The following is a 14,750-nucleotide window of genomic DNA, read 5'->3' on the forward strand; positions in this document are numbered from 1 at the left end:
ATCAAGAAATGCGAGAAAACAAAATTAAAATTTCATTGGAGAGAGGGAAAGTTAGTCAGTGAAGTAAAAAGAACTAAAAGTTGGTGCAAAAATTAATTTTAAATGTTATTATATATGTATATATAATATTAGCAATTGCATAAAGGACAAAGGCGGCTTGCAGCTTTAATTGACGTATAGTACTGTTGGCAAATGCACAGGTCCCTAATGCCACGCATGTGGTGGTTTAATCTTCAAACGAAGACTAATGGAGGATGATCATAAACAAGGATATGGATAAGAACAGCATCTTTGTGATGCTTGGCAAGAGATTTAGATTGTAATAAAGTTAAACAGTGCTTAGATAATCGAGTGTGCTGGAGACGTCCTTCATGGGGACCAAAGCATTAAAAAGTATGCATGGTCTGCTCGCAATCTTTCTTTATCAAAGAGTTGGTAGACCGAACGTGGCAAGCCACTCGCTCTTTTAGTTTGACTAATCCAAAGGAACATTAGTCCCATTCGTACCTATCTTTTACTTATTATAAACTTTCAAGCACGCGCAAGTTGCAAAGGAAAAGGAAAAAGAATAAGTGCTCGCGTTCAGGATAGGTGCATGAACAGTACTGTCAGCATTATGTGATCAGAATCACTTCAACTTATACATGAGTTGCGTCTTAGGAAAATAAAATAATAATAATACATATTTTAATCTTATATATAGAATATTGTAGCATTATTGCAGGACTTATTTGACTCTATTTTTGTTTGATTTTTTGCGAATCATATCCTTCCAACTCCAACTCTTCAGGCCAGGATTATGCTGACAATCACTTTCAATATTTTCATATATAAGACCCTCGTGAACATTAAGCACGTAAATAAATAGAAAAGGCAAGTGGGTATATTAGCGTTAGAGTAAGTGTGATCTCTGTCTACTCGATCCCATCTTATAAGTAGAAGCCCAGAGGCCGTAGGATCTCACACCAATGCAAGCCATGGCTCTCACACCTCTCTTGCTCCTCCTATGCTCCATTCCTTTCCTTCCATCCATCTCAGAAGCTCAAGAGATGAACGTAACGGAAGCGAATGGTCTTTCGTTTGACTTCTACAAGAAAACTTGCCCGTCTCTTGAATCCATCGTCCGATCACGCATGACCGCGGCCCTCCGCAGCGACATTGGCAATGTCGCCGGACTTCTTCGGATCTTCTTCCATGACTGCTTCGTTCAGGTGACTGCTATTTAGAGTTAAACTCAGGACCTTCTGCTGCTCTGATAGATGTATATATTAAATATGTTTTTTGTTATTGGATAGGGGTGTGATGCCTCAGTGTTGCTTACTGGGTCATCAAGTGAGCAGTCGGCGGTGCCGAACCAGACGTTGCGGCCGAACGCGCTGGCCGTCATCAACGACCTCCGGAATCTGATCGAGGCCAAGTGCGGTCGGGTGGTCTCCTGTGCCGATATCACTGTTCTTGCCACTCGTGATGCAGTGCTCTTGGTCAGCCTAGCTCTACTCCTATATATGTTATCTTATCTTATTCGCTTTGAAAAGTATACTAATCTTTGTTGTTGTTGTTGTTGGTTTAGTCCGGCGGACCTCAGATCAACATCCCGCTCGGCCGGCGGGACAGTCTGAAGCCGGCTTCCGTGAACACCGTCAACGCCAACCTCCCGTCTCCTGTTTCCACCGTCACGGACCTCCTCGAAGCCTTCAAAGCCAACAAGCTCGGCCCGGAAGACCTCGTCGCTCTCTCCGGCGCGCACACGGTCGGCGTCGGCCACTGCAACACGTTCACCAACCGGCTCTTCCCGACGGTGGACCCGACCATGGACCCCACCTTCGCAAAGCAGCTCCAAAAGACATGCCCGACAAGCGGTTCTCCTAACACCCAGGTGTTAGACATCCAAACGCCCAATATTTTCGACAACAAGTACTACGTCAACCTCGTAAACCGGCGAGGGGTGTTCACGTCGGACCAGGGCCTGTTCGGCGACAGTCGCACGAAGCCGATCGTGCGGAGGTTCGCCGCCGATCAACAGAAGTTCTTCACCGAGTTTGCCAATGCGATGGTCAAGTTGAGCCAGTTGGGTGTCCTCACAGGTTCGCAGGGTGAGATCCGGAAGAATTGCGCGAAGCCTAACTCGGCTGGGTTGGATTTACTGGATTATCTATTGGCTACTGAGTGATTCATGGATAGTAACACGTACACGTAGCCAGTTCCACTGTTTGGATCTCGTCGGCGCTTTGCTCTTTTAGGTACTTGTCGGTGTTTAATTAGTTCCCAAATCGAGTTCGATCCCTTTGTGCCGTATCCATGTGTTTGCTTCGTGTTACGTACGAACGCACTATATAACATCTCGCTAGCTTGAATAATAAAAAGAAGAATTTGGTACATGAAATATGATTAACTCGAGTGGACCATGAACTAATAATTAAATAATTAATTAATTAATTAATTAGTAGTTCTCTCTTCTAAATTGGAACTCTTGTGGGCCTTCGATTAGGCCTACTTCATGTGCCCATAAAGTAATGGGCCAACGAGTAGTACTATCATATTGTAAGACTCGATCCAAGTTGTTAGTACTTGTTTAATATTATTATGGCTTAATTAAATGCAATGCCATCGGTATTGGAAACTAGTTATTTTCTAGATGCAGCTGCTGCTTTCTTACATATTTCTACTTCGATCGGCACGTGGCACCTAAATAGACTAAGTCCAACTTCTCCCACTTTCCTCATTCGAATATTCGACACCATGGAATTTGATTCATCTCTCAGAGAGAGGGGGGAGAGAGAACAACAAGTTGAGAACCTCAGCCATCATTCCTTACTCGTGTTAATTAATTAATTAAATATCTTTACATCAATATTCTACCACTTGGCTGTGAATTTCCATGTCACGTTGCACGTTTTCTCATTTGTTATAATTAGTTGGTTAGATCGAGAAAAAGAAAACGATGTGAATATGAGATTTTTTGTAAGGAAAAGATGAGATATTTTAGACAACTATATCTATACACATGTTTGATGTCATCAAAGTGGTGCCCGGTATTTTAGTCAACTATTACATTTTGAATGTTAAAGATTGTAGTCAACTTCGTTGACTAAATGTTATTACGGGAAGTGATTGATAAATGATAAGTTCGCTCCGCCAATAGCGCGCTCGAATAAGAAGTTATAATTAAATTAATTTACAAGGTAGGTTTGTCTCTTCACAATAATACCCTCGCACATTCGAAAATATATCCAAAAGCAGGGGACTAAGTGCTAAATTTAGGGAAGGGTAATTTAGTCTTATTACCTCCCACCTTAATAGTTTAATTACGTTATTAGTGTACGTATATTTTATCGTAGAGTAATTAATACGCATGCCGCAGTGGAATGTGTAGGAGAGGAGAGGAGAGAGAGAGGGAGGGAGATTTCCTTCTATTCCTTTTTTCTAAAAGTTATTTTTTTTTCTTAACAAGCCCTAATTTTGTAGCTCACTCTTGAGCTCTCGAGCAGCGTTCGGTCGGAATCTGGAGGCCAGAAGGAGATAGAGATCTTTATTCGGGTTCTTTTCTTGCCGATTTAAAGCCGGGGAGGTGAGATGGAGGAATCCCGAGCCTTCGATTTGTCGTTGTAGCGATTTGTGTATTCCAATGGCGAAGCGGATCTATCAAGTTTGGAAAGGAAACAATGTAAGATTTTGGAGCCTTCTTCTCCCTTTTTCCCCCTTTCTTGATTTCTTCTAGCTGTGCCGTGTGGTTGGATTGGGACTATTTCGCTGTTTTGGTTGGATTTTTGGCAAGTGGGTATGTGCGGATCGTGGTAAAGGGTGGAGGGCTTTAGGATTTTGGGGTTTGGGGGAAATTTTGGGTCGTCGGTGGGATGCGACGGGGGTTTTTTTTTCCTCAACGAGGATTGGAGCAGTTGACGACATGTTGGTTGATATTTGTATTGCGACACTTTAATCCTGTAAGATAGATTGGATTCCCACTTTCGGGTGTTTTTTTTCCCAGCCTTCAATTAGTTCATTGCTTCTTGTCCTCTTTATGATTGTTATGGTAATTTTCTTATATATTATAGCCTTTTTAGGGCTCAATTGTATATTTTTCACTTGCTATATTCAGCTCCTCTTAACTTATATCGAACCCGTTAGCACACTCATTTAGTGACATCTTCTCAAGCTATACCAAAGATTTACATTTACATCTTACTACTTGTTACAATTTCTAATACTTATGTTTCATTATCATCTGTTCTTATCGCTATACATTCATATCAGCATATAAGTATATGGAAGCCTAAAACAGGTCTCAGAGTTCTCCTATGCAACATTTCAGAGATTCACACATAATCTTTTTATCCTAGAATTGTCGTTCTTAGCTGATCCTGGATATTGTGGTTCTTGGCTACTCTGATCATGTATGTATTTATATGTTCATGTCTATACAATATATATGCCTATAAATTGAGTCTCTAAGTTGGCATAATTTGCTACACAATAATTGTGCAACTCAGACAGTATTATTATTGTTGAGCCTATGTCATGAAGACAATTTCATTGGGAAAACCTTCTCGAATCTCAAGTTAGTTTCTATTGGATATTTGAGTTTTTGACCAAATTAAGCCTCCCCTACAAGGTACTTACTCAAATAGGTATGAGCCCTAATTAATTACCGGAATAGGTGACAGGGTCAAAAGCTTGTATGCTTCCTTGTGGACATACTAAAACATGTTTACTAGTATAGTTGTCAAGAATGCATCCTTTTAACGGTTTTCATTAGTAAGAAATTAGCCTCTTCGATATGAGGGTTAATTTAGTCAAATGTCATGTACATTTGATCCTTCCTTCCAATTGCTGACTTGATTTGTTCTAATGAGTTCATCTTTCTTAAAACTCATTTTGTTTTTCAAAAGCACTTCGTAACTTTATTTATCAAACTAAGAAAGCATATTTGGCTAACGGGGTTCTCTTGTGCAGATATTCATCTGCGGTGGCAGGTTGATATTTGGACCTGATGCTAAGTCACTCTTTGTTACCGTTTCTCTCATTGTTATTCCAGTTGTGATCTTCTGTGTATTTGTGGCAAGAAATCTCCTACACAGGTTTCCTGCATACAATGCAGGATATGCAGTTCTGGTGGTTGCAATAGCTTTCACGATTCATGTTGGTACTCTTTTCCTATTTTCAACATATAAAAATTTGAGAAGCTTTTTTTAGTTTTTCTTTTTCTCTTGCACTATGAGTCTAATTTTGTATACCGAGGAGAAATATACTTTTGTTAATGAAATTAATTAGTTATTGAATTACACCTGTCGAAGCTATAGACCACTGTGTTGTACGAGTATGATTAGAGGATTTGTTGTTTCTTTTCTTTCTCTCTTTTTCCCTTGTTGTGAAACCCATCACAGTTCCAGAAAAAAAGAATTGGATGGATATTGCTTTATAGTTATCTTGGCTTTTGTTTCTCCAACACTTTCTGACTTAAGATTAGCAGGAAATTGATCTTAGGAAATCAGGGATAGAAGTGGGTCAAGTGACATATGACATGCACCTTTTGCGAGGCATCGAATTGCTATCCTTCCAGCAACTAAATGTTCTTCTTATTGGCACACATCCTTTGCCAATTTGTGCTTTATAACATTATCTGTGGCATTTTGAATGCTAATTGAGAGGTAGGAGGTACCTTTGTGTTGAATTCCTACTGAACCCATACATCAGACATGTATTCTTTTGTCTGATTGTATTTCAGTATCTTTGGTTAGTGGTGCTTTACAATTTTCTTTACTATCTAGATCAATATATTTTTTGGATAATGTAGTAGTCACTGTACTCAAATATAGTGAGATTGGTGATGTAATTATGGTGATTTTATCCCTAGATCCATCAGTATTATTTGGTTCCAAATTTTTATTTGCCCACACTAAAATCATAGATTGCCTTTTCTTGTCAATGTCTGATTTCTAGGTACTGTTACTACTCTTTATTACTTCAGCTCGAGATCCGGGTGTCATGCCACGTGCTTCACATCCACCGGAGGAAGAATTCACTTATGACGCATCGGTATCTTCAGAGTTTGGTGGGAGGCATACACCCAGTTTACAGTTTCCCCGCATTAAAGAAGTAATTGTTAATGGAATGCCTGTGAAAGTGAAATATTGTGATACTTGCATGATTTACCGGCCTCCTCGTTGTTCGCACTGCTCCATATGCAACAATTGTGTGGAGCGCTTTGATCATCACTGCCCTTGGGTTGGGCAATGCATTGGACAGGTGCTTTTCGTTGCTTGTTATTGTCAAATTGTTCCATGATCTATTCTTCCCATGACATGGAAAATAGATGATCTGGTCACCAGAACAAATAGATATTGTCACTGAATCGATAGGTTATAACTGTGTAGAATAACTGGTCAGCAAATCTTTGGCTGTTGTATTTGTATATACTCCAGTTTTCTTATATATTTCACAATTTGTTGGTTGGCAATAGATTATGTCTCCAAATATAGTGATATACTACATTTTGGACTGAAATTTATGCAAGAAAGGGAGGATGACCTCGTGTATAGGGCTAGCTTGGTACCAGTTGACTTCTATAAATAGACTTCTTTATTATCAGTTAGATTAACTCTATGGACTAGCATTCTTCTCGCATTTTGCACTGGTTGTCCCTCCCACTAAATTGGATACATTATTATTATTTTTTTTAAATCGATCGACTGACCTTTGGGTTTTTCTTTTGCAGCGCAATTATCGCTACTTTTTTTATTTTGTTTCTTCATCGGCTCTTCTTTGCATCTATGTATTTGCGATGTGCGCGTTGTACATCAAATTTCTCATGGATAGGGACTATCCTACAGTGTGGAAGGCAATGAAGGAGTCTCCGGCATCCGTGGTGCTAATGATATATTGTTTCATATCTCTCTGGTTTGTTGGCGGTCTCACTGGATTTCATTTGTATCTTGTTGTCACTAACCAGGTGAAAATTTTCTACAGTTAATGAAGACCATTAATTTATTTTTTAAGAAAACTACTATTGTTTTCTTCCTGCTTGATTTATGCTTTTCTATGGACAAATATACTTATCCTTGAGATTTTCTTCAGCATCCCTCATCTTTCAATGATGGTGTCTGTATGTGCATATGAGTGTGTACTTGTCTCAATTCTCAAATTACAAATATTCGTCCTCAAGTTATTTGCCTTCTTTAACATTTTGAGTCATGTGATACTTATGTGTGCAAATAGAGAACCAAGGTGTACTACTCTCTGTTCACTAGGCTCATTGCTCTTTAGCTGTTCAACTATAATGATTAATTGGTGATCTTGTTTTACTGCTCGTCCTTCTTATTACAACCCCCATTGTTATAATTGTGTCTTTTACATGATAATTTCCCTTTTAACAGTGACAAACTCATGTTTAATTGGCGATATCTTTCTAGTCTTGTAAAATGTAAAGCATAAAGATATAGTAGATCATTACGCATCACAGGCCTACTAACATGAGGACTTGCTTTTACCATTCTGCACCAGCAGTGTTATTAATTCATTTTTATACTAAGTAATTTCTGTTATCTTTTAGACTACATATGAGAACTTCCGGTACCGAGCTGACAACAGGCCCAATGTCTATGACCGTGGATGTCCGGATAACTTCTCGGAAGTCTTCTGCACGAAGACAACACCTTCTAGAAACAACTTTCGAGCATTTGTACAAGAGGAAGTGGCAAGACCACCTCCAGTCAGCCACGCCAGAGAGTTAGAAGACGAACTACCCCATGGCCCACGAGCAAAGGTTGAAGATGATCTCGAGCTTGGTGGTGATCTCTTGAAAATCTCACAACGTCGCACGTATGAAGAGGTTGACGAGGAGATGGGTGGTAGAGGCAGTAATGGGATGCACAACATGCTCACAGAGTCTGAGCTTGTGGTGGGATCAGATGGTAGGAGAACTGGGAGTTGGGATATCTCACAGGAGGCCCTCGCTACAAGCTCTTCTTTCACTGAAGCTGGTATGTCATCACAAAAGTAAGCTCATTACCCAACCATGAACTTTGCGCAGTTGAAACCCTGGAGTATACCAGCAACTTGCGTCCATAACGAGGGAAGGAGGAAAATCTCAAGGGAAAAGAACTAACTGCCTGTTGGACTCGTGCAATCAATTGGGTTTTCAAGCTCCATTTATTCTCCTGGTACTGCATGTAAGTATCTTTGTTAATTTCAGTGGAAGAAGTGAAGGGATTGGGAAGCCATTCTTTGGCTTACGCTTGTCTTGCTCTGTGTTATATCTTGGTCAATTGGTTCTCTTTTATGTTTTCTTTTTTTTTCCCTGGCATGATTCTTTCTGTAAAAAACTACTGCAGGGTATTTAGAATGTCGAATCTACAAATCTCTGTTCCTTGGCTGCAACACCACATGAGTATTTTTTGTAGGATCTCACGTACTTTCCCCCCCTTTTTTCTAATATTTTCAGGATAATCTATTAAAAACACTGTAACTTTTGTTTTTATTATTTGTTTACATCCTATCATATGGATTTTTAAATCCTCACATTTAGCTTAGAATACATCTTATCATTAATTTTTTTTAATGGTTAGTTACCATATAACTGAGTTAAGATAATTATAGATACAAAATGATCATAATACTTTGAATAAGTTTTCTATATTACTGTAGAAAATATTAAAAACTTAATTTAATGTCAAATGAAAGGTATTTTAATCTTTAACTACTGTTACGATAAAATTAGGACAGGATGATTTGAGGCATTTAAAGTAAAATGCAGAGTATAGATGATAATAAAAAGTAAAAAAGACTGAATATTTTTGATAAATTTCCTTTCTTTTTATTTCGTAGTTCCAACGTCATGTCTTGCACATTGTTCACATTGATAGAGATTTAGTTATCAAACTTGCTTGGTTGGTCAAGCAATTATCATCATCCTTACATCATCATTGTGTTTAATAATTCATCTTTGATTTATTACCATTATTTTATTTTATCTTCAGAAGATTCATATTTTATTTTATTATGTTTCAAACTAGCTAGTTCTTTAGATGCCTGTCTTCCATATTGGCTGCCTCTTTTTACCTGTGATCTTCTTCTCCATTCTTTGTACTCTTCTCGCCCATCAAAAAGAACGTCACACGCCCACCTGGGCTCAGAGCTCGTCAAGGCGTGATACCTCCTCCACTCCCAAGAAGAACAATAAATTGGTCAAAAAGTTTAAACACCATATTTTACTGAGTCTCTTTTATTAATAGTTCATAAACAAATTTTGACAAATTTAATACACCAACAAAAATACCCTATCATATTTTTATTCAGTGGTCTCAAATACTAAAATTTACATCGATGTTCTATAATTCTTTTAAAATCGATTTCTAGTATAAGAGAGGATAATAAAAATAAGGATAATTTTTTTTAATCTAAATTAGTTACACATTTGCTAGACCACTCCCATGAGCGGTCCTTCTTCAGCAAATCAGTAAGCCCTTCGCGAGTAGCTTACAATGAACCGCCGATAGAATTAGAGAGTTTATTAATATAATTAGATTAATTCAGGGCGTACATGCGCAATTCTTTTCTGGAGGAGGTGAGTTGAAGTTAAAATTGAGACAATAAAATTTAACAGTAGGTGATATGACTAACATTTAAAAAAAAAAAATAGGTGAGATAGTGGACGGTGGATAGAAAGAATCTCAACTAAAATTAAATACTATCTAATAAATTATTATTAAATTATGTTTTAAAAATTATATCAAATAAGATGAGAATGAATAGTAAAAATTATACTAAAATAAAGGAAGATATTATTTAGTTACGATAGTAGAATAATGTTATTCTCTTCTTCCCATCCGGCGCAAGTAACGACGAATGCTTTGCATCGAGGAACGGGCGATGTTTGACAGCAAATCAACATCCTCTTCCTCGAGCAAAGAATTTTGACTCTGACCTTATCTCCATTGAGAAAACCTGAAACCCTCGAGGATTCCTTATTATTTTTTAAGAAGAAGAAGAAGAAAAGAAAGAGTAATGAGAAAGTTTGAGGTCAGAGAGGAACAAATACGATTTCGTACAATGGTGATCAGGGGGTTCAGCTGGGTGGTCGGAATAATTCTGAGAGTTGTTCTGGTCGCCGCCGCCCGGAATTGACCCACCTCTTCTACCATCCACGTGACTCATACGACGACGACGATAGAAAATGATAAAATCCGTGTGACTTCTTCTAGAAGTAGAGCTGCCATTAAATAAGCGTGTTAGTACATAAATTCCCCAAATAAAAGCCGCAAAATCACGCAAATGTCGCATCATATGTTACTTTATTCTACTCCCAAATCTTATTAATATGTACTTATATATGCATCTTAATATATATATATATATGTATGTATATATATAATTTAAAAATACTTGGGGTTTTTAGATGTAAACAGATTTTTTTTAAAGAATTCATTTTAAAGTATTAAACTATTGATATGTGACTTGGAAAACAACAAATAATGTAGGTTATAGGTTTTTTGCAGGGTGTATATGGATATATAAAAGAAAGACCCCTATTCACTACAAATGAATATAACGTGAAGTCAAAACAGTTTCAACCATGCTGAACCAGTGGGGGGGGGGGGGGGGGGGGGGGGGGGCAGTTTGGGGGTTGTCTTGGTATCTTATTGGTTTGGTTGACCGAAAGGTTCCATAAATCATGCCATAAATAGTAAGGCCCACCAGACCGTGGGCCGCCCTACTGTAATATAAGTCGGTAAAACTCAATCCAAATCCAAATTCTCCTCTCCCTCTCTCTCGCTCGCTCTCTCTCTCTCTCTCTCTTTTGCCCTTATCCGACCTGTGATCATCTTATTCGGAGTTATTCCCAACCCTCCAATTTATCGATCTCCCGGTCAGCAGTGCGATACATGATAAGTGTGAAAGGCATGCAGCTTCCTCTGTACACCGCTCTCGCTTTATAATATTAACCATGCCGCTCTCTTAAGTCTTACATAAAATATAGGGTTAATTTCAAAGCTTTGCTTGGACGAGAAACAATTCCAGCTCAGGAGCATTGACGTGGTAGCTTCACGGTGGCGAACCGAGAAGACCTAGCCGGCGACGGCGCCATGCCGATGCGGAGAAAGGAGGAAGAAGTAGGAGGAGGAGGAGGAGAAGAAGAAGAAGAGGAGGAGGAGGAGGAGGAAGCGATGGTTTCATCGGAAATGGCTTCTGGGACGGCTTTATCGGATTATCGACGAGCGAACGAGGCGTCGACGACGATTGATTCGGCCTCTGTTGGTTCTCTGTATAGTTTGGCCTCGCCTTCTTACGTGTCTCCTTCGACCTTCTTCCATTCTTGGGGTGACGATGGCGGCGGCGTCGCCGGACAGAAGAGGAGGAGAGAAGAGACGACACCGGAAATGGTGAGGAGTAGATACTACCAAGGTTATGTTCATGGAAGCTATGGGGATCAGCCAATCTCAAACTTCGCAGGTATTTCTTTCCTTTTCTTTTCTAATCTACTCTCTTATTATTGCATGCAGTGATTAGTATCGTAGTTTACATACGGTTTAGAATCAACTGTAAGCATCATTTCATCTTCTTTGCTGCCCAAGTCCTACGCTTTTCACTATTTCTGAACCTTTCATTTTGCTAGAATTGTTCAAATTATACAAGATTAACTAGTTTAACTTTGATCTCATTAGAATATTAAATATAAAACTTATCTTTCTCTAACAACTGCCAACAAGTACTTATGAGTTAATATGGCATTCTAATAGATATCCTGAATTCGTACCATTCCAATTAATCTGTCATTTAAAATATAAAACATTCATCAATTTAAATCAAATTCACTTTTTTTCAACTCTTTTTTAAAAAAATAAATATAAATTTATCATTCTCTAACTGTTTAAAAAAATTTAGAGCAATTGGTAAAGTAACAAATCTAACATTGAATTTTTTTTATTTTTTATAATCCTTAGGTTGACCATATATATAACTTATTAGCTTTTAGCTATGCAGTGTAAATAATATCATGTTGTGGAGGCTTTACTTGGACAATGCTTCATTAATTAGCTCAAAGTTGTTCAACTTCTTTTGTTGAGGAACAATTAACATCAGTAATGTAGTTCTTGATCTCATTGTAATATTCGTCTAATGGACGACTTCCAACAAAAGGCAGCCCCTTGATTTGTTCAATTGTTCTGCTTCCTTTGTCTGACATCATGCCATGGCATGCCATGCCAAAGGTGGAGTCATATTCTCAAGCTGACATGAGGAAAAACAGAGACTATATTAACTGAGACAAAATGCAAGATGCATGTATTTCTTTATCTTGGGATGAGCTTAGACTTTACCCATCGATATCCACCGCATGCTCACAAAACGACGAGCCTAATTCCATGTGCATGCACATGCATGGCTCATGTTACCTCATGCATTGCATTTTGCCATTATCACATCTCTCTCTCTCTCTCTTTCTATATATATATATATATATATATATGGTTTCTTCTAACCTCAAATTATTTGCTATCATAATATTCTACAGGAGTAGAACAGAGCTTACAGAGCCAAGTGCCTCCAACCTTATTCCAACATCCCTCAACAGCAATGGAAGAGATCTCCTCCTCTCCTTCCTCCACCTCTGCCAACAGAGAAGCCGAATACACCGTCGCACGCCGGAGATACCGCGGCGTGCGCCAACGGCCGTGGGGAAAATGGGCGGCGGAGATCCGAGACCCCCACAAGGCGGCCCGCGTCTGGCTCGGTACCTTCGAGACCGCCGAGGCCGCCGCCCGCGCTTACGACGAGGCGGCGCTCCGCTTCCGCGGCAGCCGGGCTAAGCTCAACTTCCCCGAAGACGTCCATGCTTTACCTTCCCCTGCGGCTCCTGGAGCTACTCAATTGGTGCAGTCTAGTACTATAAATTCCCAAGCAATACTGGGAGGTGATCCAAGTTTCGATGCTAGTACGAGTAGGGCCTACTTGGAGTACTCAAGAATTCTTCAAGGCGACGGGCAGTACCAGACGCTTCCTCCGACGAGCCTCTTGGATCAGTTGATGTATTCCAACTTTGTCACCAATTCTACCACCATGGCTGCTGCTTCTACCAGCAATTCATTAGGCTCTGCTTCCTCTGCTTCGTCTTCTTCTTATACCCAGTTCTACAGTTCGCCGTGGACTGACTCGAGCCAGTTTCCACCGTCTTCTTCTGGGTTTAAATGACAGAGAGCTATGTTTAATATCTTTGTTCTCTCTCTCGCTCTTTTTTTTTCTTTGATACACTATACACCAATTCTTTATTCTTGTTTTATATTTGTCATTTTAATTTTTGGAACCAGAGGACAGAGGAGATTGGTTTGTGTGGCTAAGTTATTCCCCAATAAAATCTCAAGAACGAAGTAATCGGTGTTTTAAAGCACTGGTACACCAGTGGATAACTGGATAGATAGAGATGATGAAATCTATAAGTAATCACTGCTTGTTCTTTTATCCTTATCCGAATAATTTTCAGATATGGACCACACGTACATTTCCCATCCTTATCTATGACCAGAGTTATTCTTTACAATTATGTGCAGCTGGATCGCATAGATTAAGCTATGGGCATGCGCATGATTTTTATTGAGCATAACAAGATGCTAAGTATTTGAAATGAATAAATTGAGCATAAGATAACTCGACTCGATAAGTCTGGATTAATATAAATAATAAATAACTATATATATATATATATATATATAGATATCTCATTTTTCAATGCCTATCTTAAATGCAAATTAGGTACCTCTAAAATTTTACTCATATTTTATTATTTAGTTATAAAATACTAATAAATTATAATAAGTTTATATATAATTTATGTTTAACTACTAAACTATAAATAAGTATTCTTAATAAAGTCATTTTAAGATGGAAAAACTAATGCTCTCCTAAAGAAAGTGTGGAACTTAATAAAAGAAGTAAGATAATTATAACTTGTTATATGAAAAAGATTATTTTTGCTAATCTCATTTAACTGATCATAATTATTTTGGACTAAAACTACTGTTGCAGTCACAAAATTGAGCCTTTCATCAATCGAGATGAAAGCATTAGGATAGAGAAAAGCAAATCAACTGGAGCTTTTGCTGGAAGAAAGAAGGAAAGTGGAAATTAGATATGGACGAGAGCTATTTAGTTATTTTTGTTAATAGAAATATACTGCTTAGAAGACATATATAATTCTATCATGCTATCTCTTTTCTTTTCTTTTTTTTTTAAAAAGAGAAAATTATTTATAAATTACCCACCACAAGTTAAAAATCCAGTCTATCTATATCTTTTCTACCACAATTAGCCTGTTAATATGTAACCCAATTAGCTTCTCTAAATGTATGAATAATTGTACAATTTTGTGTGCTTGAAAGTGAAGTGGCAATACCATCAATAATAATATCAATAACACGGGGTTTGGTTGGTTTTGTTGAGCATGTTAACCAGCATGAGAGAATGAAACTCTTTTATCAACGAAACAAAGTAAAGCTTCACGGAGGGCCACAGCTTCAACACAGAGAGCTAAGTAATAGTGGCAACCTCTGAAGTTAATGAGCACCGTTAGTCTATCGGATCACAAAACATCTTCTCCTAAGTTCTCCAAGTCTTATGAAGTAGCCAACAGAATTAACAATGACTCCCATCGGACAGAGGATTTTAGTAAGCCAATAAATAGGTTCTCGAAATAATAACTAGTAAGTAGAAGAAAAGAGTCCAAACATTTTAAGGTCTTCGCAATTATCGTTAAGATAATGTTA

General features: G+C 38.3%; 3 protein-coding genes across 4 annotated transcripts; all 3 read left to right on the plus strand.

The window, feature by feature from the left end:
• The first annotated feature begins 913 nt into the window (after positions 1 to 913).
• On the plus strand, positions 914 to 2,383 carry LOC140773185 (peroxidase 12-like). The gene is made up of 3 exons (XM_073115616.1): positions 914 to 1,211; positions 1,296 to 1,481; positions 1,571 to 2,383. Exons 1-3 carry the CDS (start codon positions 969 to 971, stop codon positions 2,168 to 2,170), a joined length of 1,029 nt encoding a protein of 342 aa, XP_072971717.1. The 5' UTR covers positions 914 to 968; the 3' UTR covers positions 2,171 to 2,383.
• A 978-nt stretch (positions 2,384 to 3,361) lies between these two features.
• On the plus strand, positions 3,362 to 8,373 carry LOC140773184 (protein S-acyltransferase 8). The gene is made up of 5 exons (XM_073115615.1): positions 3,362 to 3,664; positions 4,951 to 5,136; positions 5,938 to 6,243; positions 6,713 to 6,946; positions 7,547 to 8,373. Exons 1-5 carry the CDS (start codon positions 3,626 to 3,628, stop codon positions 7,994 to 7,996), a joined length of 1,215 nt encoding a protein of 404 aa, XP_072971716.1. The 5' UTR covers positions 3,362 to 3,625; the 3' UTR covers positions 7,997 to 8,373.
• A 2,406-nt stretch (positions 8,374 to 10,779) lies between these two features.
• LOC140772812 (uncharacterized) lies at positions 10,780 to 13,321 on the plus strand. Of its 2 annotated transcripts, XM_073115006.1 has the most exons (3): positions 10,780 to 10,893; positions 10,973 to 11,445; positions 12,506 to 13,321. In XM_073115006.1, exons 2-3 carry the CDS (start codon positions 11,079 to 11,081, stop codon positions 13,180 to 13,182), a joined length of 1,044 nt encoding a protein of 347 aa, XP_072971107.1. In that variant the 5' UTR covers positions 10,780 to 10,893; positions 10,973 to 11,078; the 3' UTR covers positions 13,183 to 13,321. The 2 variants fall into 2 exon arrangements, with proteins under 2 accessions (XP_072971107.1, XP_072971106.1); XM_073115005.1 differs by having other exon boundaries at positions 10,839 to 11,445.
• Positions 13,322 to 14,750: the final 1,429 nt, after the last annotated feature.

The sequence above is a fragment of the Typha angustifolia genome, chromosome 13 (assembly GCF_048772165.1).
Source record: "Typha angustifolia cultivar Huaian chromosome 13, ASM4877216v1, whole genome shotgun sequence".
Lineage (NCBI taxonomy): Eukaryota > Viridiplantae > Streptophyta > Magnoliopsida > Poales > Typhaceae > Typha > Typha angustifolia.